At 41.4% G+C, this 24,676-nt stretch overlaps 1 protein-coding gene across 1 annotated transcript; it reads right to left on the bottom strand.

Moving 5' to 3' along the window:
* Positions 1–259: 259 nt before the first annotated feature.
* cdv3 (carnitine deficiency-associated gene expressed in ventricle 3) lies at positions 260–23,995 on the bottom strand. The gene is made up of 5 exons (XM_063069991.1): positions 23,585–23,995; positions 18,830–18,906; positions 15,194–15,330; positions 13,053–13,212; positions 260–1,854 (listed from the first exon to the last, which is right to left on the bottom strand). The coding sequence occupies exons 1-5, from the start codon at positions 23,900–23,902 to the stop codon at positions 1,728–1,730; spliced, it is 819 nt and encodes a 272-aa protein (XP_062926061.1). The 5' UTR covers positions 23,903–23,995; the 3' UTR covers positions 260–1,727.
* Between the last annotated feature and the right edge of the window lie 681 nt (positions 23,996–24,676).

Here is a 24,676-nt window from a genome sequence, read left to right as displayed (position 1 = left end):
CACAATACTGAAATAGGCCCTCTGTTAGGCAATGTTTTGAAACCAAGTTAAACCCCAGTACAATACCAAATAACACTAATAAATGTACCTCAGAGTAGTTACTCTAGTAGCTGATTCAGTAGCAGAGTTGTTTCATGCAGCACTAGAATTCTCTTCCCCCCCCCCATATTACCATGCCCCTACAGCAGAAGATAGAGACACAAATCACGAAAACCCAATAATTATTATGCCAAATAATCCTCTGATTTATAGCCATTATAAAGAAACAAAGTATTCACATGTTGCAGATGTATTAATTTATTTCATTTTTTTCCACCAGTACAGCCATAATACATGCCCAGGAATCAAGTAAGTTCAGACAATAGCTGCTGTTCCATTTGTATAGCACAAAATAGGTTCTAATTCTGCATCTTAAAACAACCCAATTATGCCTACCAAGTGTTGCTGCTAGTTATTGAAGGAAATTAGTTTTATTGCAAGTTAAAGGAAGGGAATTTCAAAACGCAACTGGTCAGAGCCTAAGATGCACTTATTTCACTACATCCAATTTTAAAAGTGGTCTTAAAGCTTTAAGAAAATACTGTACCAGTCTTCATAAATAGTTGCAGTTGTCTTTTTTTTAAACTGCAACCTTAAGCTTTATTTTCCCCTTATCCAACCCCCCCCCCCCCCGGCAATGTTAAGGTAATAGCTAATTACATAAATACACAAAAAGATGGATGAATTGAATTCAACCTCCAGAGATTGTGATAAGTGTCATTATTCATGTCACATAACAAACACTGTATTTTGATTGTTCAAGTGATATAATGCAAATAATTCTAAAAGGAACACTTGTTTGCAAATCCTTGTTTTCCCATTCCCCATATCCAGGTTTTAACTGTTGGTCACCACTTTAGTTTTACACTGTTGTTACAAATTGAAGATTTGAGGACCCTGGGTTCTTGCGGGTGTTGCTACTTACAAAGTAAATGTCTAAAATATTCATTTACCCAAGATCCAAGTCAGATTAAAGCTCTATGAGCATCAAGCATACATGGAGGATGCTGCCGTATATTACATTTCTGCATCACTTCCAAAAACAACAGATTGTGAATGATCTTAAGCAAGGAGGCGATGCAGTCCAGGCCTTTGCATGCAGCCACCTAGCTGAAAACCAGATGTTTTAGAAGATGCCACACAAGATTTTTATTTTATGGTAAGGTCACTTAATGTTATGCAGCCTCAAATGTAATTTGAAGCCTGTCAAACAATTTCTATTTCTGCTCCCAGGAATTTAGCAGATTAATACTCTGTAATGTTGAACTAGTGTTGTAACACTCCTTTTAAAATAAGTGATGGCAAACGAGGTACAGTCAAAATGGTGTCCACAGTTCTCACTGCCAAACTGAGGTAGTCGCCTTTGAGGCTCAACATTCATCTAGAAAGCAGGATTATAAACAAATGGACCACTTAATGGCTGCATTTTCATTTTTTATCCAAAAATGTCATTCCAAGACTGACACTTCATTCAAACCCTTGTATCAATTCGAGTCCAATGCAGATGACAGCAGTTATTGTGCTGCAAGCTGAAAATTCACATGATGCCTCATTTGTCCACAGAAGCCTATGCCACCTCAATTAAACATTTTTTTCTTGCATTGTGTGGTGAACGCAGGTGGTTTCCATGTTGCTTAGTTACCTGGGATGGAACACAGAGCAGCAGTCTGTAAAATATGCACCAATATTTACTGCTCTTCAAGAACAGCAAATTGGTTGCCAAGTTCTAGCTGAACGGACTGACTTTTAGAACCATCCTCTCTGGCTCTGTTTTTGTATTTCACCATCTCAAAGGTCTTTTCCATTTCTTTATCTCTGGGAAAAAATAAATTATGGTCAGCTAGATAAATGTTCAAATGTAGTAAGAAAACATATCCAAATAATATTAAATTATGTACCATAAATATAATCATTTTCATTTTTTGAATAGTCCCAACAGCCGCATACCATTATCTTTCAATAGGGAGATTACCCATAACACTCCAATTTGCATAACACCTACACGAGTTTTATAAGGAGCAGAGTTCTCCTCGACCCAAAAAAGGCCACATTTTATAAATGTAACCAGGCTTTGTGAAAGCAATAGCAGTGAGGGAAAAAAAAACAAAACATTAAACTCCAAGTATTTAGGAAACAGAACTTTGCACATGGAGGCCGAACCACATTCAAGGAACGACAACCTTACCTACAGCAAGCAATCGAGCACCTACGCTTTTGATAAACCTCCACAAATGTGTTCCACTATAGCTTACGACAAAAAACACCATTCCTAAATAGCGAGACTGGATAGATGGTTTTGCAATACAACAAAAATAACTTTCATTTAGAGAGTACAAAATTTTAAGAATTGTCTGCAATGTGGTCTGAGCACAAAGCATTTATCCAAAATGGCTGTACTTTTCCTTCAGTAATTACATTAACTTTTGTTACACAACTGCCTAACTAAAACAGGACATGAAAGCTCCACAAATATCAACAGAATTAAAGATATGATGTCTGAGGCAAATCTCAAACATCAACCCATTTTTGTTCAAATAGATCATTAGTTTCTGCACCACAGTCTGTGCAATTGAATGCCTCCTACCTTTCACGCTACAAACTTCTTTCACAAGGCATTAGCATTAACAGCTAGGTCAAGAATGGCTAAGTGAGGACTTAATAGTCATGTGTCCATCCCCAACGGCCCTTCAACAGATGGCAGCAAGTCTGATGTAGGCTATGTATAATAGATGTCAGCTGGACAGTTCAAGAATTGTGACCCAGTGACCACTATGGAATGATTATTTCCTAGCAAGGATGATGGAGATCAGCAATATCACCAGCAGATTCTCCAAGAGCCTTCTATTGGACCTCTCAAATCATCATGTGCATGGGTATATGATGTCTGAAAAGCCTGGTAAGCTGCAGGAGACTTGTGTTTTAAGATGGATACACAATTTCCAGCTTGTTGACATCCCTTAGGGTTCAGATTAAAATGGTGAAAAGCTTTCTGGTACACAAAGTTCTTACAGGATTGTGGATTCAAAATCTGAAGCAAAGTTATGGCATTGTACATCTGCCCAGCTTTCTAGAATTTTCTCACAGGTGGTGACCCTCTGGAATTCTTTACCCCAGAGACATGTGGAGGCTATTCATTATAAATATTAAAAGCAAGATGGCACCAGTGACTGACAGCAACATCTTGCAGACAGCTTAAAAACTACTGGATGCCCTCATTCTTTCAGATAGACTCCTACCACTACTGAACTGCAATCGATTGCAGCCGGTAAGTTCCTTTTTGAGAATGTTATTTTGTGGGTAACAGAGCGATCTGGAGCTTCTGCAATCTTCTGGGGAATTCAGCGTGGAGCGCAACTACGGCCATCCCTCAGGGTGGCTGTGTCAATTCCTAATGGCGAATGCAAACCCGTGGTCGGTTCCATTATTCCACGCCGATTGAAGCGTTGAACAAGATTAAAATCAATGAGCAGATAACGAACAGCTGCTCAGTGTCGCCTGTTCAGTTTCACTCTTGCTGCAGCCAGTGGATAGTTCAGAAGTCTTGGGTCCTGTGCTGTAAGGTTCAATCATCTTGGATGTTGACTCACTTTCTGCTGTGGTTTAGTTTTTAATGTCTTCAGCAATGAACACGCTTTACTATTTGCACCATTTGATCACGGTACTTCAGTGTGTAACTGGCTCTGCGGCTGCAGCTTGCAGCCATCAATGCAGCACTGAACTGAGTAATTTGGTACCTGTGGCCATCAGTTCCTGGACCAGCTTCACTTGCCTCTGGCTCGTGGATGTGGACTCACTTTTTTGAAAATTCTGCAGTTTGATGTTAAATGTTCTGTTATTTGCATGATTTGTTCTTATGCACTTTGAACTTTAAAGCAGAGGTAGATAGTTTTGAAAGATCGGAGGACTGAGAGCAATGGGGATCTGACAGGAGTTACTCAGTCATAGTCACACTGAGTGACAGAGCAGGCTGGGGAACTAGCTGGCTTATCCCTGCTCCCATCTTGTGTTCCTGTACCATTGCATTGATCTCATCTCTGGAATATCAGGCTACTGGGATTATCCTACAAAATCATAAAAATTAATTCAAAAACAATTAGGCATGAATAATTGGGATCTCTTCTGGGGGAAGTATGACCTGTTCAAAAAGGACAGGTTACACCTGAACCCGAAGAGAACCAATATCCTGGCGGGAAAGTTTAATAGAGCTGTTAGGGAGGGTTTAAACTAATTTAGGAGGGGGATGGGAACCGGAATGACAGAGCGGAGGAAGGGGAAAACAGAAATAAATCTAAGATAGTGAGCAGTAAATATGTCAGGAAAGACAGGCAGGTGATGGGGCAAATTTGTAACCACTGGGATGAGTTGCAGGGCAATAAAGTTGCAGTGAAATCAAAGCGAAAAGTATCAAATACTGGTCTTAAGGTGTTATATTTAAATGCACGCAGCATAAGGAATAAGGTGGATGATCTTGTCGTACAGCTTCAGATTGGCAGGTATGATATTGTGGCCATCACTGAGACCTGGCTAAAGGATGCATGTCTCTGGGAGCTGAACGTCCAAGGATACATGGTGTATTGGAAGGATAGGAAGGGACGAAGAGGGAGAGGCGTGGCTTTATTGGTAAGAAATGAGGTGATATAGGATCGGAAGGTGCAGAATCTTTATCGGTTGAGCTAAGAAATAGCAGGGGTAAAAGGACCCTGATGGCAGTTATTTATAGGCCTCCAAACAGCTGCAGGGATGTGGACTACAAATTACAACTGGAAATAGAAAAGGCTTGTCAGAAGGGCAGTGTTATGATAATTGTGGGGGACTTTAACATGCGAGTGGATTGGGAAAATCAGGTCGGCACTGGATCTCAAGAGAGAGAATTTGTAGAATGTCTGCGAGATGGCTTTTTAGAACAGCTTGTTGTTGAGCCCAGTAGGGGATAGGCTGTACTGGATTGGGTATTGTGTAATGAACCGGAGGTGATTAGAGAGATTGAGGTGAAGGAACCCTTAGGAGGCAGTGATCATAACATGATTGAGTTCACTGTGAAATTTGAAAAAGAGAAGCCAAAATCCGATGTGTCGGTATTTCAGTGGAGTAAAGGAAATTACAGTGGCATGAAGGAGGAACTGGCCAAAGTTGACTGGAACGGGACACTGGCGGGAAAGACAGCAGAGCAGCAGTGGCTGGAGTTTATGCGAGAAGTGAGGAAGGTGCAATACAGGTATATTCCAAAAAAGAAGAAATTTTCGAGTGGAAAAAGGATGCAACCGTGGTTGACAAGAGAAGTCAAAGCCAAAGTTAAAGCAAAGGAGAGGGCATACAAGGAAGCAAAAATTAGTGGGAAGACAGAGGATTGGGAAGTTTTTAAAACTTTACAAAAGGAAACCAAGGTCATTAAGAGGGAAAAGATTAACTATGAAAGGAGGCTAGCAAGTAATATCAAAGAGGATACTGAAAGCTTTTTCAAGTATATAAAGAGTAAAAGACAGGTGAGAGTAGATATAGGACCGATAGAAAATGATGCTGGAGAAATTGTAATGGGAGATAAGGAGATGGCAGAGGAACTGAACGAGTATTTTGCATCAGTCTTCACTGAGGAAGACATCAGCAGTATACCGGACACTCAAGGGTGGCAGGGAAGAGAAGTGTGCACAGTCACAATTATGACAGAGAAAGTACTCAGGAAGCTGAATAGTCTAAAGGTAGATAAATCTCCCAGACCAGATGGAATGCACCTGCGTGTTCTGAAGGAAGTAGCTATGGAGATTGCGGAGGCATTAGCCATGATCTTTCTGAAGTCGATAGATTCTGGCATGGTTCCGGAGGACTGGAAGATTGCAAATGTCACTCCGCTATTTAAGAAGGGGGCAAGGAAGCAAAAAGGAAATTATAGACCTGTTAGCTTGACATCGGTGGTTGGGAAGTTGTTGGGAGTCGATTGTCAAGGATGAGGTTACAGAGTACCTGGAGGCATATGACAAGATGGGCAGAACTCAGCATGGATTCCTTAAAAAAAAATCCTGCCTGACAAACCTATTACTATTTTTTGAGGAAATTACCAGTAGGCTAGACAAGGGAGATGCAGTGGATGTTGTATATTTGGATTTTCAGAAGGCCTTTGACAAGGTGCCACACATGAGGCTACTTAACAAGAGCCCAGGGAATTACGGGAAAGTTACATACGTGGATAGAGCGTTGGCTGATTGGCAGGAAACAGGGAGTGTGAATAAAGGGATCCTATTCTGGTTGGCTGCCGGTTACCAGTGGTGTTCCACAGGGGTCCGTGTTGGGGACGCTTCTTTTTACATTGTACATCAACGATTTGGATTATGGAATAGATGGCTTTGTGGCTAAGTTTGCTGACGATACGAAGATAGGTGGAGGGGCCAGTAGTGCTGAGGAAACAGAGTCTGCAGAGAGACTTGGATAGATCAGAAGAATGGGCAGAGAAGTGGCAAATGAAGTACAATGTTGGAAAGTGTATGGTCATGCACTTTGGTAGAAAAAATAAACGGGCAGACTATTATTTAAATGGGGAAAGAATTCAAAGTTCTGAGATGCAACGGGACTTGGGAGTCCTCATACAGGATACCCTTAAGGTTAACCTCCAAGTTGAATCAGTAGTGAAGAAGGCGAATGCAATGTTGGCATTCATTTCTAGAGGAATAGAGTATAGCAGCAGGGATGCGATGTTGAGGCTCTATAAGGCACTGGTGAGACCTCACTTGGAGTACTGTGGGCAGTTTTGGTCTCCTTATTTAAGAAAGGATGTGCTAACATTGGAGAGGGTACAGAGAAGATTCACTAGAATGATTCCGGGAATGAGAGGGTTAACATATGAGGAACGTTTGTCCGTTCTTGGACTGTATTCCTTGGAGTTTAGAAGAATGAGGGGAGACCTCATAGAAACATTTCAAATGTTAAAAGGCATGGACAGAGTGGATGTGGCAAAGTTGTTTCCCATGATGGGGGAGTCTAGTACGAGAGGGCATGACTTAAGGATTGAAGGGCGCCCATTCAGAACAGAAATGCGAAGAAATTTTTTTAGTCAGAGGGTGGTGAATCTGTGGAATTTGTTGCCATGGGCAGCAGTGGAGGCCAAGTCATTGGGTGTATTTAAGGCAGAGATTGATAAGGTATCTGAGTAGCCAGGGCATCAAAAGTTATGGTGAGAAGACAGGGGAGTGGGACTAAATGGGAGAATGGATCAGCTCATGATAAAATGGTGGAGCAGACTCGATGGGCCAAATGGCCGACTTCTGCTCCTTTGTATTATGGTCTTATGGAATAATTCAACATAGAATATTACTAAAGAAAACACACATTAATCCCACTACCCAGTTAAAAACGTGGTAGCGTCCTGCTTACAATTTCTGCTCTGTACAAATCTTCACTATCAACTCTTGCAAAATGAGCCTAAATTTGAAATACATTAGTTAGTTCCCTGATCTTTCAGCATGTGTGCTTAATAACAACATAACTAACAAATAGGAGCAGGAGTAGGCCATCTGGCCTGTCGAGCTTGCTCCGCCATTCAATAAAATCATTGCTGATCTGACCATGGACTCATCTCCACCTACCTGCCCTCAATTCCCTTACTACACAAAAACCTATCCAACCTTGTCTTAAATATATTTACTGAGGTAGCCTCCACTGCTTCATTGAGCAGAGAGTTCCATAGATTCACCATTCTTCGGGTGAGTTAGTTCCTCCTTATCTCCGTCCTAAATTTACTCCCCCAAATCTTGAGGCTATGTTCCCTAGTTCTCGTCTCACCTACCAGTGGAAACAACTTTCCTGCCTCCATCTAATCTATCTCTTTTATTATTTTATGTTTCTATAAGATCTCCTCTCATCCTTCTGAATTTCAGTAAGTACAGACCCAGGCCACTCAATCTCTCCTCACAGTCTAATCCCATCATCTTTAGGATCAACCTGGTGAACCCCCTCTGCACCACCTCCAAAGCAAGTATATTCTTCCTCAAGTAAGGAGACCAGAACTGCATGCAATACTCCAAATGTAGCCTCACTATTACCCTATACAGTTGCAGCATAACCTCCCTGCTCTTAAATTCAATCCCTCTTGCAGTGAAAGCCAACATTCCATTTGCCTTCTTGATGGCTTGCTGCACCTGCAAGCCAACCTTTTCTGATTCACACACAAGCACTCCCAAGTCCCTCTGCACAGCAGCATGCTGCAATCTTTTACCATTTAAATAATAATCTGATCTTTCACTTCCCCTTCCAAAGTGGATGACCTCACATTTACCAACATTGTACTCCATCTGCCAGACCCTTGCCCCCTCACTTATCCTATCTATATCTCTCTGCAAACTCTCCATATCCTCTGCACAATTTGCTTTTCCACTCAATTTAGTATCATCAGCAAACTTTGATATATACACTATACTCGGACCCCCCTTCCAAATCATTAACCTATTATCGTGAACAGTTGTGGACCCAGCATCAACTGAGGCACACTGCTCACCACTGATTGTGAGATAGAGAAACACCCATGTATCCCAACTCTCTGCTTTCTATTGGTTAATCAATTCTCTATCCATGCTAATACATGCATAATATGCAGGATTATTCTCTGCCTCTTAAAGCATGTCGTGCCTTGAATACAGAACCTTCTACAGTTATATGGCTAAAGGACCTCCTACAAACAGTCTTTCCCAAAAATATTCTTCTAGATCTTGGAAAAATCCAAGAAATCTATATTCTCAGACACAGTCTTCAAATTTTATATCCAACTTCTTAAAACAACCAGAAAGTTTTGCAACTAAGAGTTCCCTGCAATAATAAGAGCAGCAATCCACTGTTTAAATATGATTATAGCTGGACTCTTGCTCCAAGTATCTACACCTATGAAATCCTAAATTTGGGTTATTACAACTAGGTTTGGTTTAGCTGCTTTAGTCCAGATGACAACTCAGTCATGGTACTCTATTTGTTGGTAGAGATTGTACAAATAGGATTAAAAATGATAACTCAGTTTATTGAAAAATAAATTTATGTGAATTCCAAAATGTGAAGCTGATTAGTAGACAAAGCAAATTGGATTTTCTGTACAAAATACATATCTTCATTTTCAATTCTTCCTTCAAATACCCATTACAGCACACTAGACAGAAGGCCTCTGAGAATTAATCTAGAGTCAATTTAAGCCCATAAAACTTTTAACAGCAACAATAGGTAGTTTTATATTTCAGGGATCTATTTTAATCTGAATATGAGAAATTCTGCAGATACAAAGCAAAATGCTGGAGGAACTCAGCAGGTCAGGCAGCATCTATGGAAATGAAGAGACTTATTTTGGGCTGAGACCAGTCTTCAGGACTGGAAGGAAGAGGGAAGACACCAGAATAAAAAGGTGGGGGGAGGGGAAGGAGGATAGCAAGAAGGTTATAGGTGAGGCCAGGTGTGTAGTAAAGGTAAAGGGCTGGAGCTGAAGGTATCTGATAAGAGATGAGAGTGATAGGAGAGAAGAGGAGAAGGGGACCCAGTGGGAGGTGACAGGCAGGTAAGAGGTAAGAGGCCAGAATAGGAAATACAAAAGGACAGGGAGAGGGATGTTTTTTATTTTAAAGCAAAGAGAGAAATCAATATTCATGCCATCAGAGTGGAGGATACTCAGATGAAATACAAGGTGTTGCTCCTTTTCCCTGAGGGTGGCCTCATTGTGGCACAAGAGGCAGCCATAGACCGACATGTCAGAACAGGAATGAAAATGTTTGGCCACTGGGAAGTTCCACTTCTGGCGAATGGAGAGGAAGTGCTCTACAAAGTGGTCCCCCAATTTACAATGGACCTCAGCAATGGTATAGGAGGCTGCGCTGGACACAATGGAGATTCACTGGTGAACTGTTGCCTCACCTGGAAGGACTGTTTGGTGGGTGGGGAAGACATAGAAACGTAGAAAACCTACAGCACAATACAGGTCCTTCGGCCCACAATGCTGCGCTGAACACGTACTTACTTTAGAAATTACCTAGGGTTACCCATAGCCCTCTATTTTTCTAAACTCCATGTACCTGTCCAGGAGCCTCTTAAAAGACCCTACTGTATCCATGTTGGCAATCTGAACTACCCAATACCTTCTTTGGAGATTGCACATTAACAATAACTAGGGAATTAACTATTATATATTCACCAGACAACCGGGCAGCCCGTTGGGGCACCCTTTGAGAGAAAGGTAGTGCAGTTTGATGTGACCAGAATGAACATTAGAATTCCCTGAATGCTATTGCTTTGCTTTGGAAATTAAAGAAGAAAAACTCAGTTTATTAAAGAAAGACGTGTAGTATGACAAATATAGCTCATTTAACGGAGGACACTTTTTTGATGACAACATTTCTGGTTGATCTGCCACCCTCCAAGAATACTCTTAACGTTTTCATTTCTTTTTCCCCGGCTTAAAGCCACATACAGCTGACCATGATGGAATACCGGTTTCTCCAGAAAAATCAGCACATTCTCCATGGTTTGGCTTTGCGCCTTATGTATAGTCATAGCAAAGCATGACTGTATCGGGAACTGGCTCCGCTGAAGAGGGACATCTTCCCCTTCTGATAAACTGAGAGTAATCCTTGGGATCATGACAATGTCATTTTTGAACGCACCAATGTTTATCTTTGCTACGATGAGATTGTCATGCAGTTCTTCCACCATCATTTGCGTTCCATTGCAAAGCCTTGGTGGATCCAAGTTCCTCACTGAAATGATGGGAGACCCCCTCTTCAATTCCAGTTTATGTGGTGGCAATCCAGAGTTCAACCGAATCCAGGAATTCTGCTGGAAAATGAGTGGCGTTAGCTCCTTCACTTACAGCATTGAAGGAACAGTATTCTTTCATGATTCCAGGGAAGCGTCTAGTGCATGTGAAGTTTATTTTTCGCATCATTTCATTGAGAGGAACAAAGACAGAATTCCCCGAGAACAGTTCTGCAGGATTGTCAAATATCGGGTACATGAAATCAATACATTCTTCCATAGTTTTTGCTGCAGAATCATATCTTGCGGTAATTCGATTTCATAGCTTTCATTTTTCTCAATATTGTCTTCTCCCTCACTCTATTGCATGTTTCTCTTCAATTAAAACTTGATGAAGCTTCTCCACAAGTAGGATTTTTTTTATGCATGAATTCTCCACATCAGCATCGTTTCACAACTGCTAGAGGCTGACGGAAATCGCCACAGCAAATGGTTAAAATGGTCAGAGTGAACTCAGACTTGGTCCAACCGAGCAGAGTTCACTGCCAAGAAGGGCTACCAGCACCTTTACTTCCCGAGAAAATTAAAGAAATTTGGCCTGTCCCCTAAAAAGCATTCTTCTAGGGTGCATCACAACCTGGTATGGAAGTTGTCCTGTCCAAGACCGAAAGAAGCTGCAGAAGATCGTGAACACGGCATAGCATAGCACATCACACAAACCAATCTTTCGTCTGTGGACTCACTTTACACTGCACGCTGTCGGAGCAGTGCTGCTAGGATAATCAAGGACACGACCCACACAGCCAACACACTTTTCATCCCTCTTCCCTCCGAGCGAAGGCCCAGGAGCTTGAAGCCTCGTACGGCCAGATTTGGGAACAGCTTCTTTCCAACTGTGATAAGACTGCTGAACGGATCCTGACCTGGATCTGGGCCATACCCTCCAAATATCCGGACCTGCCTCTCAGTTTTTTGCACTACCTTACTTTGTCTATTTTTCCATTTTCTATTTATGATTTATAATTTAAATTTTTAATATTTACTAATTTTAACTATTTTTAGTATTTAATATTTGTAATCCAGGGAGTGGGAAGCGCAGAATCAAATATCGCTGTGATGATTGTACGTTCTCATACCAACTGTTTGGCGACAATAAAGTATAAAATACCCCCGAAGGCCTCATTCTTGCCGCATACATCATGAAGAGTCCGGTCCGGGGCACTCATCCCAGACAATAACGGTATACACTTGACCCAGAACATTTGCTTCAGAAATCCCAGCGTAGTCCTCCACTCTTTTCCCCATTCTCCTTCTTTCCCATCCCTTATTAGTCCAAGTGTAGAATCTGGGAATAGGGTGTTTCGAAGTACTTCATTACAATAAGATTTAAATATCTCTTATTGATGGGTCGTAGTTTGATCTGTTCCAATCCTGCACATGCTGACAGTGATTAGCAGGATGTGACCGCTAGAAATAGAGCTGCCCTGCCCTGCCCTTTTGCTGCGGTTGGTGTGGCTGCTGTGAGCATCGTGAGGCGCTGCTGAGGCTGGCCCTGCGCATGTGTCGCGGTGTCGCGTTGAGGTTTCCATGAAAGCTAGAATCAGGTGGAAAATGAGGCCAGTTGATGAGTGAGCAATTTTAAATGAATATAACCCCGAACTTTGCATGCATTGTGTAAGTTAGCACATTTTAAGTCCATTTAGTCAAAAAAAAAGTGCCGCTTTAATGCACCGTTTGGGCTAATTTGAGGACACAAACAGACAGATAAACAATGAGAATTTTAGTTATGTATTGATTATGTACAGTACATACAGTCTATTCCATCGACCTCTCTATCCACGAGTTGAGTAAGATTTGGGAACATCCATTGCTACCCTGACTGAATGATGACAAATCAAAATTGAATGTTCCTTACCTCATACTACATCAAGTGTATGTACTCATTGGCCCATTTTTAATTCTTGCGCACATTTTTTAAACAAAGTGACTAGCCAGAATCTTTCTTCAAGTAAAGGCTACATAGATATTGTATGTTTTTGTATTATTGAAAATAAGCCAAGAAACAGGATGATGTTATATTTATGAGCAAGCGTACATTGTAGTACAACCAGCAAGATTCAAGTACAGTGTCTTTGGGCAAATGGTAGACTATATTAAAAAAAAAGTTTTAAAAAAACTTTAAACAAATCTTGAAACATCACTGAAAAATGCTTTCATCACAAGTAGAAAAAATGCTTTAAACACATTGTGGTGATCAAACAAGTAGGTAATCACCGACAGCAAGTAAACGCATCCAAGCTTACTTTCTGGTTTCTACATGCTTTGCTGACGCCTGTAGGGATGGAAACTGTACATCATTGAAGATCTCGGGTGGTCCTTGTGATTGTGTTCTTCTCACACTACCCGACCTGGCTCCAGGAGGTCGATACACACCAGCTGGTTTTGCTTCTGGGACTTCTTCAACTAGAATCATAATGAAATTAAACAAATGATCAACTTTCTAAAGCAATTCAAAACTTTACACGTTAAGGGAATAACAATAAATCAATATGGTACAATATGGTTAGATCCTAGGTCAACTACACAAATCTGTAGCCTGTTCTGGAAGAAACGAGAGTTAGGATTAAGAACAACCACTTCAGCTGACTTTTAAAGCACCAAAAGCCTTGCAGAATTATTATTCCTACCCTTTTGCTCAGGAAATGATTAACGAAACAGAAATAAACAACGGAAAACAATATAGAAAAAGAAGTTTTCCAAAACAAAATACCCAATGTCTCACAAGCTGCATGCTCCTTGCGACACAAATGCAAGCCCTCCGTTAATAGATGGAACCTTCAAATGCAGCTCCAAACTTACAGATGCAAGAATTAATAGGGGTAGATGTTTCTTAACAGCTGCATAAAAGGCTATACTGCCCAAGAGCTTGAGAAGGGGGACGATTTACAAATCCAAAATCTCTTAAACATCAGTTGGAAAAGTCAGCCTTCAACACTATTGTCCCACAGACCTTAGTCTAAATATACCTCTGCAACTGTGTGTTGAATTTCCTAACCAACAGACCTCAGATTGTCAGGATGCACAACTGCTCTTCCCTCCCATCACCTTCCATACAGGTGCCGCCCAGGGCTGTGTGCTGAGCCCAATGCTCATACATAACTGTATGGTCAAACATCTGAGCGATCATATCATCAAGTTCACTGATGACAGGATAGTCATGGGTCTCTTAACCAACAGTGATTAAACTGCCTACAGAGAGGAGGTGGAAGAGCTCAAGGCCTGGTGTCAAGCAAATAACCTCAAAAAGACAATAATGTCAACAAGAAAAAAAAGAGATGATAATCACCTTCAGGAGAACTTGCACCACTCACAACCCCCTTTACATAGGCGGCATAGCTGTGGGAAGTGTAAGCAGTTTCAAACACTCAAAGTGCACAACCTCCCATGGTCCCAAAACAGATCCTCATCAAGAAAGCCTCTACATCCTGAGGAGGCTGAAGAGATTTTGCACATTGGTACTCATGTCATTCTACAGATGTGCAGTAGGGAGCATCTAAGGAAGCTGTATCACTGCTTGACATGGGAACTGCAATGCAGCAGACAGGAAAGTTCCAAAAACAGCCCAATGCATTACTGGCAACAGCCTACCCGCCATGAAGGACATATATACAGAAAGGTGCAGGATAACTTGAAGGATTCCACACATCCTGTTCCTGGATCATCAGGGAGGAGGCTATGTAGCATCCACACCAGGACAAGATACAAAAACAGTGACTTCCCCAAACAGCAAGACTGATCAACACCTCCACCCACTAACTCCACCACTGCATTATTATTTCCCGCCAGTAACCTCATGTACAGCCTGGCATTACTTTATGGACATAAAAAATGCATACAAGCTATCTTATGTATTTATCTGTGTGTGTTTAAACAAAAATTGTGTTCTTTATCTTTGTCTTTACTTGTGCTGAAGCAGATTCAGAGTAACAATTATTTTGTTCTCCTTGCACTTCTGTACAGGAAATAACATTAAACAATCTAACATCTTGAAAAGAATGATTACAGCAATACAACTCAAAACGCTTAAACCTTGTTTAGATTTCATGTTCAGACACCTACGCATTAAAGGTTCCATTCAAACTACAAAAGTTTTCAATTAAAGGCCAAGTTATTGAGATATGCAGAGTTCCACAAGACAAATAGTGGTATAACTAATACAGATTTATTTAAACACAACCCTTCTTTGACAACTATTTCATGGTGCACATGGTGCATGTAGAAGTTCTGCATAAAATTCCATATGAATAGCTTTATAGTTTACATTTGTTTATTGTCAATAATGTCACAGTACATTGCCTGATGGTTCTAAATTATTGACAAGTTAGCAATGTGGGAATTTAGGAGTAAAAGTCCTTCAATCTGATTTCTCACTGTCTATGCTTACCCACAGTGACAGGTGTCTGCACTGGCGTTATCTTGTTCCAAGGTCCAATGGTCCTGTCTCCCTCTCTATACAAGATATTCTCTCCATTCTCATCTTGATCTTCTTTCTTCTCATTATCTTCTTCCTCTCTTTCATCACTGCAGTTAGTAAAGGCTAGCATTAAACTAAAAATCAGAAGTCCAAATAGCTTAAAATTATATATAGACATATAATACATTATAATTATGCCTTCAATTAATACGTCAGACTCATAAATGAGGCAAAAATCAGGATGCTTGAGTTTAGAATGGGAACTTCGAAGCTACAATGAACAGATTGTCACCTTTCCATCTTTGAACATGTTCCACTTTGCCCCAGAAGGCACACAAACATAGGTCAGAAGTGGCCCAATTTCATTTGTTGTACATGACCAGTTCCAACACCTTTCAGTTTTAGGACAGCTGCAAAGGCAGCTCGCTATCTGAATGAGTAGGAACATTTCGTATACTGTCCTCAACAGCGCAAAGACAGAACACATCTTACAATTCTGTCAACTTCCAATAACAAAAGGAACAGGGAAAGGTTACTTTAGACCTGAAACATCATTGTGATTATCAAAAACTGAATGCCTTACTTTTCATAGAAAATGTTAAGACATCCAGCCCTTGAAACTCTGAAAGTGGCAGCATGGAGAGATGAGCTGGATGCCTACCTTCATTGAATGTGGCACAGAATACAAGAACTCGAACATGTTACAGCTTTATAAAGCTTTGCTTATAGGAGGCAGGGATTTACCAGGATGTTGCCTGGATTGGAGCCTTAAAATTATACAGAAAATAAATAGGCTAGTTTATTTTATCTGGAGCAGAGGAGGCTGAGGAGTTACCTGACAGAAACAGAGAATTAGGAGGGTTACAGAAAGGGTAAGTATTAAGAATCTTTCGCCCACAGTCAATGAATCATAGTGAATCTGAGTGTACATTTTTCAAGAAGGTTGCCAGAGGTTGCAATGTACTGCCTGAAGAGTTGCTGTAGGTAGAGACTCTCATGACATTTGGTCAGAGTGCTACAGCACAGAAAAAGGATCTTCAGCCCATACAGCCTATGCCAAATTTACTTTGCTAGTCCCATCAACCCATACCTGGACAGCAGCCCTCCAATGCCCTCCCATCATGTTCTTATCCAAACTTCTCTAAATGTTCCTATCAAACCCGCATTCACACTTCCACTGGCTACGTGTTCCACGTTTACGCTGCCCTGAGTGAAGTTCCCCTGAAATATTTTGCCTTTCACCCTTGCCTCTAGCTCTAGTCTCACCCAATCTCAGTGGAGAAAGCCCACTTGAATTTACCCTATCTATACCCTTCCTAATTTGGTCAAATCTCCCCTCATTCTCCAACACTCCAGGGAATAAAGTCCTAACCTACTCAATCTTTCATTATAATTCAGGTCCTCAAGTCTTGCTTGTAAATTTTCTCTTTCAATCTCATTGATATCTTCTCTGTAGACAGGTAACCAGAACTGCACCAATACTCCAAATTTGGCCTCACCAATGTCATATACCACTTCAACACAACATCCCAACTCCCTTAATCAATACTCTGATTTATGAAGGCCAATATGCTAAAAGCTCTTTTATGACCCTATCTACCTGTGATGCTATTTTCAAGCAATTATGGATCTGTATTCCCAGGTCCCAATGTGCTACTGCACTTCTCAGAGCTCTACCGTTCACTGTGCAAGTCCTACCCTGGTTTGTCCTCCCAAAGTGCAATACTTTGCCTGCATTCATTACCATCTGCCATTTTTCGGCCCATTTGTCCAGATTGTCCAGACCTCACTGCAAGCTTTGACAGCCTTCTTCATCCACTACATGTCCAACCTCGGTGTCATATGCAAATCTGCTGATCAAGTTTACCACATTTTCATCCCAGTCACTAATATAGGTGACAAACAATGGACTCAGCACCAGTCACTGCAGCACACCATTAGTCATAAAAACATCTAGACTAATACCTAGAGTAACACACAATGTGCATGAAGAACTCAGGTCAAAAAACATCTTTTGAAATGAACAACCAATTTTTTAGGCCAAGACCCTTCATCAGGCGTGGAAAGGAAGGGGGAATAGAATGTAGGGGGACAAGTACAACCCGGAGTGAAGTCAGGTGAGGGGAAGATAGGTGGATGTGAAAGGGGAGGATGAAGTAAGAAGCTGGGAAATGACAAGTGGAAAAGGTAGCGGGCTAAAAAAGGAATCTGATAGAGGAGTGAACCCTGGGAGAAAGGGAAGGAGGGGGGAGGTGATAGACAGGTGGAGAAAAGAGCTAAGATGGGAGCAAGACTGGGAAATGAAAAGAATAGGAGGAAGAGCGGAGGAATTATAGGAAGTTAGAGAAAGAGCATTTTATGTATTTACACTAGATTTCCATCATCTGCAGGATCTCATGTTTAGACAACCGGTTAAATAATGAAAACATAGGAACTATGGACCTAATATGGATAAATGGGAGTGTATTTTTTTGTGTGACTACATGTTTACTGCTATCTTAAATGTGCTATATGTGCCTTGTGCTGAGTGTGACTGTTGGTACCTTGGCCCCAGAGAGACACTGTTTCATCTGGCTGTTCATGGGTATTTATGTATGGTTGAGTCACATTTCAACAAACTTGTATTGTAAAGAGGTACAATGGCAAACATGGACCAATGGGATTGTTTCTGTTCCATATGATTATGACTGTGCCTAATTTAGTATGTAACAAGCAAGTTTCCATAATTTAACTTTACAGAAACCAATATAATTTTTTGGATTTTACAAAATCTATCACAAATCTGATGCAAAGAAAGAAACTCAACTGCTCATTAACTTCACTACCTTTACTATTTTTTCAAAACATATCCTTCACTACAGTTATTACCAAAACAAGAGTTCAGATGGATTCTAACCAAAGTTAGGATATTATCAGTTTGGGGCATTAAGTGACTAAACCAGTGGAGCTCTGGATCACTGATGCAGAAGTTCAAATCCATCAAGCCAGCTGAAGAATTTAAATTTATGCAATTAAAATAATCTTGAAACTGAAAACTAGCCTCAATAATAGTAACTATGAAACTACCACTTTATTGCAGAACATTTGACACATTAATACCTTTCAGGAAAGGAAACATGGTACTTTTACCCAATAAGACTCCAGAAACACATTGAGTTGAGTCTCAACTACCTCAGTTTCAACAGTAACTGAAAATAATACACCCAGGCAGTGCCAGGGACATCCACATTCTCTTGGCAAATGTATAAATAAAATCAATCGACAAGAATTCTACTTTTTTTAATTAAACAGGGGCTAAATTTACTAATACTACAAAGATTGATGATAACAGGTGCAAGGAGGATGCCTTGTATCTGCAAAGAGAAATAATTGAGAAGATCATTGAATTGATGGGCAACTCAGTGCTGGCAAAACAATTGAGCATCAACAGTAGGTGTTTGGATTCTCCTGGAGTGGCCATTGCTTAGTATTTGTAGCACAAATATAATTTGCTACTAAATAATCACTAAGCAAACAAAACAAATCCCACTGTATGACTACATCTTGTAGCTGTGATTTTAAGCTTAGTGAAAAAGAAATCTCTGTAACTGAAACTCTGTTGCTCACCTGATTTGTAAGGCATGAATCCTTAAACCACTGTAATCAACTTCCTTTTGTTCAAACTCCTTCCATTCCTCATCCTCCTGTAAGAGATCTAAATGTTAGTTTGTACACTTAAAATACATTGATTATTTTATAAATAGACAAAAGACTGTAAAACATCAAATTTTGGTATAATGTAAAAAACAGAACCAAATATTAAAAATTAACAAATGAGAGCCGGTACTCTGCGGTGAACTGAAGCACCCAAGAAAAACAAAAGTCTGGAATGAAAAAAACAGGCCACTGAGCATTCCACAGATCACTCTTCTATAATACAATAATCCAACTACAAATATTTGGCTAACTGCATTCACGGTATTGCAATGATCATGTCCCTAGACCTAGATTACCTACCCAAAATGCTGATTCAAGCCAACTCAGAACCAGTAAAATCACTCACTAATCTTTTGGACATCGTTGTGCCCTGAACTCAGAGAGCTGGGGAATAATTCCAAGATCTTCAGATGATACCAAACAGATATGCAGCAGTAAATGAGGGTCATAGTGAATTTCAGAAGGACAGCTTAACTTCAAGATAACTAATACAGAGCAGTGTGAAGCAATGCATTTTGATATTTTAAAAAAACAGCAGCAACAAATGATATGTGGTACATTTAAGTAGTTCAGGTAAAGAGCTGGAGGATTATCAAAAGGTTTTGTATAAGGAACATAAAATGTGGAAGTTTTAGCACTTTTTAAAAATTTCACTGGAGTCCAGCTACATATGCGAGAATTCCACACATTGCAGTTACTTGGTGTGGCAAGAAGTGAACAGAGGATTTACTAAAATAATTGATTTGAGAAACCACTGACATGGAGAGACTGAGGAAAAAATGGATTTGGCCCTTAAAGTATAGATGGTTCACAGTCCAAGTTAAAGAATGAACACACAAGATTAAAGAGTGAATACAGAAAAAAATGCAAGCAGCAAACAGTATTTAAGATAATTGGCAAAACAACATTTTCAAAACTCAATGCATATAATGCACAACTATTGGAATGGAGGTTTCAAGAAGAAATGTTATCCACACTTAATGTCAAAAATGTATTATGATGAAGGGAGAAAACAGAATTTGATAACTCAGTCACCTACACAATCACCTACTGCATTCTTTGATTAAATGGGCTAATGCACTACTCATGTAATGACTAGAATAAAAAAGGCAACCAAATCAGATGGAGACATGACTTTCAATGGTGTGGGTATACAAAAGGCCTAGGTATACTAAGCCATTGGCAATTGAGAGTGGTAAGTAAAGGATCAGGTCAACAACGGGTTTTAGGGACGACAGCTTACATGAAGGAGATGAATAGAAAGCAAACCATTTGGCCCCTGAAGCCTGTTCTAACATCTAATAGATCATGGCTGATCAACCACTTTAATACCATTTTCCATTCTCTCCACATACCCCACGATACTTTGCATCTTAAAATCCGTTTTCAAATATATTGTCACAGCTCCTAGAACACCATGCTGGTGAACTCCACTTTCTCCTTAGTCCTAAATCTCTTGCCCTGCAATCCAAGACTGCCACACTAGTCAAAACACTAGATCCTTCTCATGTCCAGTTTGTCTAAACCAATCTGAATATTGTAAGCTTCAGTGAGATCTTAAGTTCGTGAATACAAAGCTAATCAATGTAAGCACATTTTACTACCTCAGTTACCAGTCTGAGAAGCCTCACGCACTCCTGTAGCAGGATATCCATTGTGAAAGAAATAGAAACTGCATATAATCCTCCTTGTGTGGACTCACCAAGACTCTTGCACTTAAATCCGCTTGCAATAATAAAAAAGGCCAGCATACAATTTATCTTAAATGGTTGCTGTACCAGCAGTGACTGATGTACAAGGATATCCAAATCTCTCTGCACATCATTTCCTCATCAAACACAATTTAAATATATTACTTACCCAAACTATACTGCACCTGCCAAGTATTCACTCATTTGCTCAATCCAAGCCTTTTTGCATCATTATAATACGACCTGGTTTAGTATCATTGGCATACTTTACCTGAGGCCCAAGCATTGAAAACCCATGTACTGTTCACTGGTTTTCCCTTTTCTGCTTTATTAGCTATATTCCCAAACCTGCAGGTTGGTAAAACAGTTAGTAACAAGGTAGGTCAGCAGGCAAATGCTAAGCTGCTTCTATTGAATGTTAATCTTAACCTTTAAAAACACAAGTATTTTCTTCAGCTCCTCAATGCTCTTTACTCCTTCCAATGAGATTCCTGATCTATGATCCAATTCCAAACACCCTGATACATCTTTGCAAATCACAGATAAAATTTAGTTTATTCACAAATTTTTTTAAAAATGAAGTGCAAAATAAATCAAAGGCCTAAATAATAGACACTTTTCTTTGGTTGAGGTGAATTTCCAGCTGCAGGATAAGAGTGACTTCCCCTTAAAAATCAAAAGACATTTTAGATATGGTGGCATAACCAACAGACATCACCAGAATCAGTTATCATCATCAGCAGTGGGCAGATCTTCAAGCTGGATCAAGATCATGACCAATTTTCCTGCATTTTGCCCACATCTGTCCACTCCAACCTGCTGATACAAATACTGAATGAACTCAGTGACTAAATCACTGCAGCCCATTAAAGTAGAAAAACATGAAAGGTAACCATCCTGAGTAAAGAAATTTCTCATCTCAGCACTAAATGGCCTAACCCTCATCAAGACAGTGACCACACAACTCTTCAACCAGGTTAAGTCCTACCTGTGTCCATCTTGTGAAGAACTGCAGGTAGTCTACACATTCCCTCCCCATATTGCAATCCACCAAAGCCGGAACCAATCTTTTCCTTTCCTTACCCTACCCACCCCCCTTGCCTCCTTTAATTTTGCTTTTCTAATTTTCCCACTCATTACTCCACTTTGAGCCATCAATACATACCTTTCCACCTGGGTTTTTTTCCCATCCTTGGTATATACCCTTCCTATTCCCTCCCAGTTCCATCTGCACCTGGTTCTACCCGTCACCATCTCTCGCTCACACTTCTTTACACTTGGCCACCTTCTGTACTCAGTCCTGACGTAGTATCTCAGTCCAGTACATAAACCATCCTTTGGCCTGCAGAGGTGCTGCTTGACCTGCTGAGCCCCATTTGACTTTAACCCTTTCAGAGAACTTAAAGACACAGATGTAATAACCTCCACCACTGACTCAACAACTGAGCTAATTTACTGAAGAACAATGACATTTAAAAAAAACAGTGCAAGTTACTTTCCCCAATGATGGCATAGAGGGTGTGGTTACAAAAGTTAGCCACTTATATGGGCATCTTACTGAAAATAGTACCTAGCACACAGATAGTAAATCACCCGAGCCCTGGGAAAAGCCTACAGGTATTCTTCAAGAATCTATGGTTAACATTTCTCAGCTCCTCCAGTATCAGAAACAAAAATGATCATTCAAAATTCTACTTGCAACTCATCAAATTACACTCAATCTCATAAGGGGTTACTCATACAACATTAAATGCCCAACAATGACCACCTTTATCCCCTTTACGTTCAATGGTATCACTTTCAATAATGACTCCAAGGTTAACGTATACATTTTAAAATAATTAAGAGAAAAGGGAAGAATGAAAGATGTACAATTGCCAATAGGAATGGCAAAGGAAATCAATCCTATGGGCGGCACAGTGGTGTAGTGCGCTTGCTGACCACTGTATCAGAGATCCGGGTTCATTTCCTGCCACAGCCTGTAAGAAGTTTGGATGTAAGAGGAAACCCAAGCAGTCACGGGAAGAGCATACAAAGATGTGTCAGTTGGTACGTTAATTGGTCATTGTAAATTGTCCCGTGACTAGGCAAGGGTTAAATCGGAGCATTGCTGGCTGGCACAGCTCAAAAAGCCTATCCAACACTGAATGGCAATAAACAGTAAAAATTAGAGGTCAGAATTAGACTACTGTATGTTGGGGTAGTCACTGACACCCAAGTACAGATTTACCATAAATAGTGGTTGACTAGAGTGGATCAAAACATAACTATTCTGCGAGCATTCATCCATTTACAAGGCACATCAGAAATGTCATGGAATACTCCCCGCTTTCTTGGATGAGTAGTTACGACAACTTTCTTAAAGCTATTCGCTTAAAAACATCTAACTAACGAAAACCTACGAAATGAAAAACGTTTTAAAAACGACTCCTTGTTGGTTGCAGCTGTTTACATAAACGTAGTCCAAACGTTCAACTGACAAATTCATTACGGCAACATAAAACCACGTTAGCAGTGCTGAGTCCAATTTCACAGCTAATCGGACAAAACGAGAAATAAACGCTCAACGTGTATGTTTTAAAATCAGCGAAACGGGAAGAACGAAGGATGTACAATCGACCATAAGGATGGCAAAAGAAACCAATGAGGCCAAAATTGGAGAAATACTGAATGTTTTTCTTTCTTCCCCGATTGCCCACTTCACTCTCAACCACTCACGTAAAACCTAGAGCCTCCCAATATCTTCTTTCCTCCCCCTTCCCCACCGAACATGCAAAGTATAAATCGACCTTCAACCACGTAACGCCCCCTCAGGGGGGAAAAAAACACTTTCTCTCTGTTTTCGCAATATCAGCAGCCTGTTCATCCTCCGCAGATAGGAGGAACAGCATTCTCAACGACGACCCTATTCCCTCGTGTGGCCCATTCACAAGGCCGGGGTGACGGCAAGGCCCAACCTGCCCGCGTTGCTCACCCTGGTCGGCTCCTGCTGCAGGTCCTGGCTCTCCCCCTTCACCATTCGCTCCTTCTCCTTCTTGGGCTTCTTGGCGACTGCAGTCGGGGCGGGGATCGCTACAGGCGCCGCGTCGGCTGGGTCGGTGGGCGAGGCCGCTGTCACGGCCGGCTCCGGGGCCGAGTTAGGTTGCGCTGACAAGGCCACGGTCTCGGCCGCCACGGCAGCTTTGGGCGGCGCGACTGGCCCTGCCTTCACCATTTTGGTCTTGTCTTTCTTCTTTTTCTTGTCTCTTTTGGCGAAGAAATCATCGAGGCTCTTGTGCTCCCGCTCAGCCATGACGCCGGTTAACAGGACACAACTACTGCCGGCCCTTCCGCGCGCCCATGCCGTCCCGCCGCAGCCTAACTTGCTGCTGCCGGAACTGGAAACACGCTCCGATTGTCACAGCCAGTGACCAACCAACCGCTTCGACCTCCTCAGACTCAACCAATCGCGGCCGCGGCCGTGAAAATGGGGCGGGAAAAGACGTAAAGTTTGGCTGCATGGAAGGACTTGGCGTGCGGCGGTGATGGATAGCGGCATGTGTGGCGGCGTCTGTCCGAGTGAGGGCCGGCTGTGTCTCGGGAAGGATGGGGGTCGCCGGACTCAGCTGTGGGACGTACACTACAGCAGCAGGAGGAGGAAATGGGATGGAGGCGGGGGAGAAGAAAGGATTGGGAATGAGGGTGGGCTTGGGTTGGGGCAAGGAGTGGGTAAGCAAGGTCTTATCGGAGTAGGGAAAGGGGGAAACGGGCTTTAGAGGAGGGAGAGGGGAGAGAAGTATTAGGGGCTTTTGCGGAGGAGGAGAGTGGGGTAGGAGGCAACTTGGGGAGGAGTTTGGAGAGTACTGGGGCTAGGGATTCGTTGGAGATGGGTTAGGGAGTGGAGTACGGGTCGGCTTTGAGGGAGTGAACGGGGAAGAGTGGATTAGCTAACAGGCTTTGGGAAGGGAGTGGACACCAGTTAGGGTTTGGGGGTGGGAGGAAAGGGACAGGAAGTAAGTTGGTCACGTGCAAAGGTACAGTGAAACACTTGCATGCCCTCTATACAGATCAATTTATTACAGCAGTG

The sequence above is a fragment of the Mobula hypostoma genome, chromosome 17, assembly GCF_963921235.1.
Source record: "Mobula hypostoma chromosome 17, sMobHyp1.1, whole genome shotgun sequence".
Classification (NCBI taxonomy): domain Eukaryota; kingdom Metazoa; phylum Chordata; class Chondrichthyes; order Myliobatiformes; family Myliobatidae; genus Mobula; species Mobula hypostoma.
This window is presented reverse-complemented; position numbering and strand designations above follow the sequence as displayed.

Coding starts and splice junctions, on each gene's coding strand:
- cdv3 (XM_063069991.1), bottom strand. CDS start 23,902: ATGGCTGAGCGGGAGCACAAGAGCCTCGATGATTTCTTCGCCAAAAGA. Junction 18,907..23,584: donor TGCAGCAGGAGCCGACCAGG/GTGAGCAACGCG, acceptor GATCTCTTACAG/GAGGATGAGGAATGGAAGGA. Junction 15,331..18,829: donor ATTCATGCCTTACAAATCAG/GTGAGCAACAGA, acceptor TACTAACTGCAG/TGATGAAAGAGAGGAAGAAG.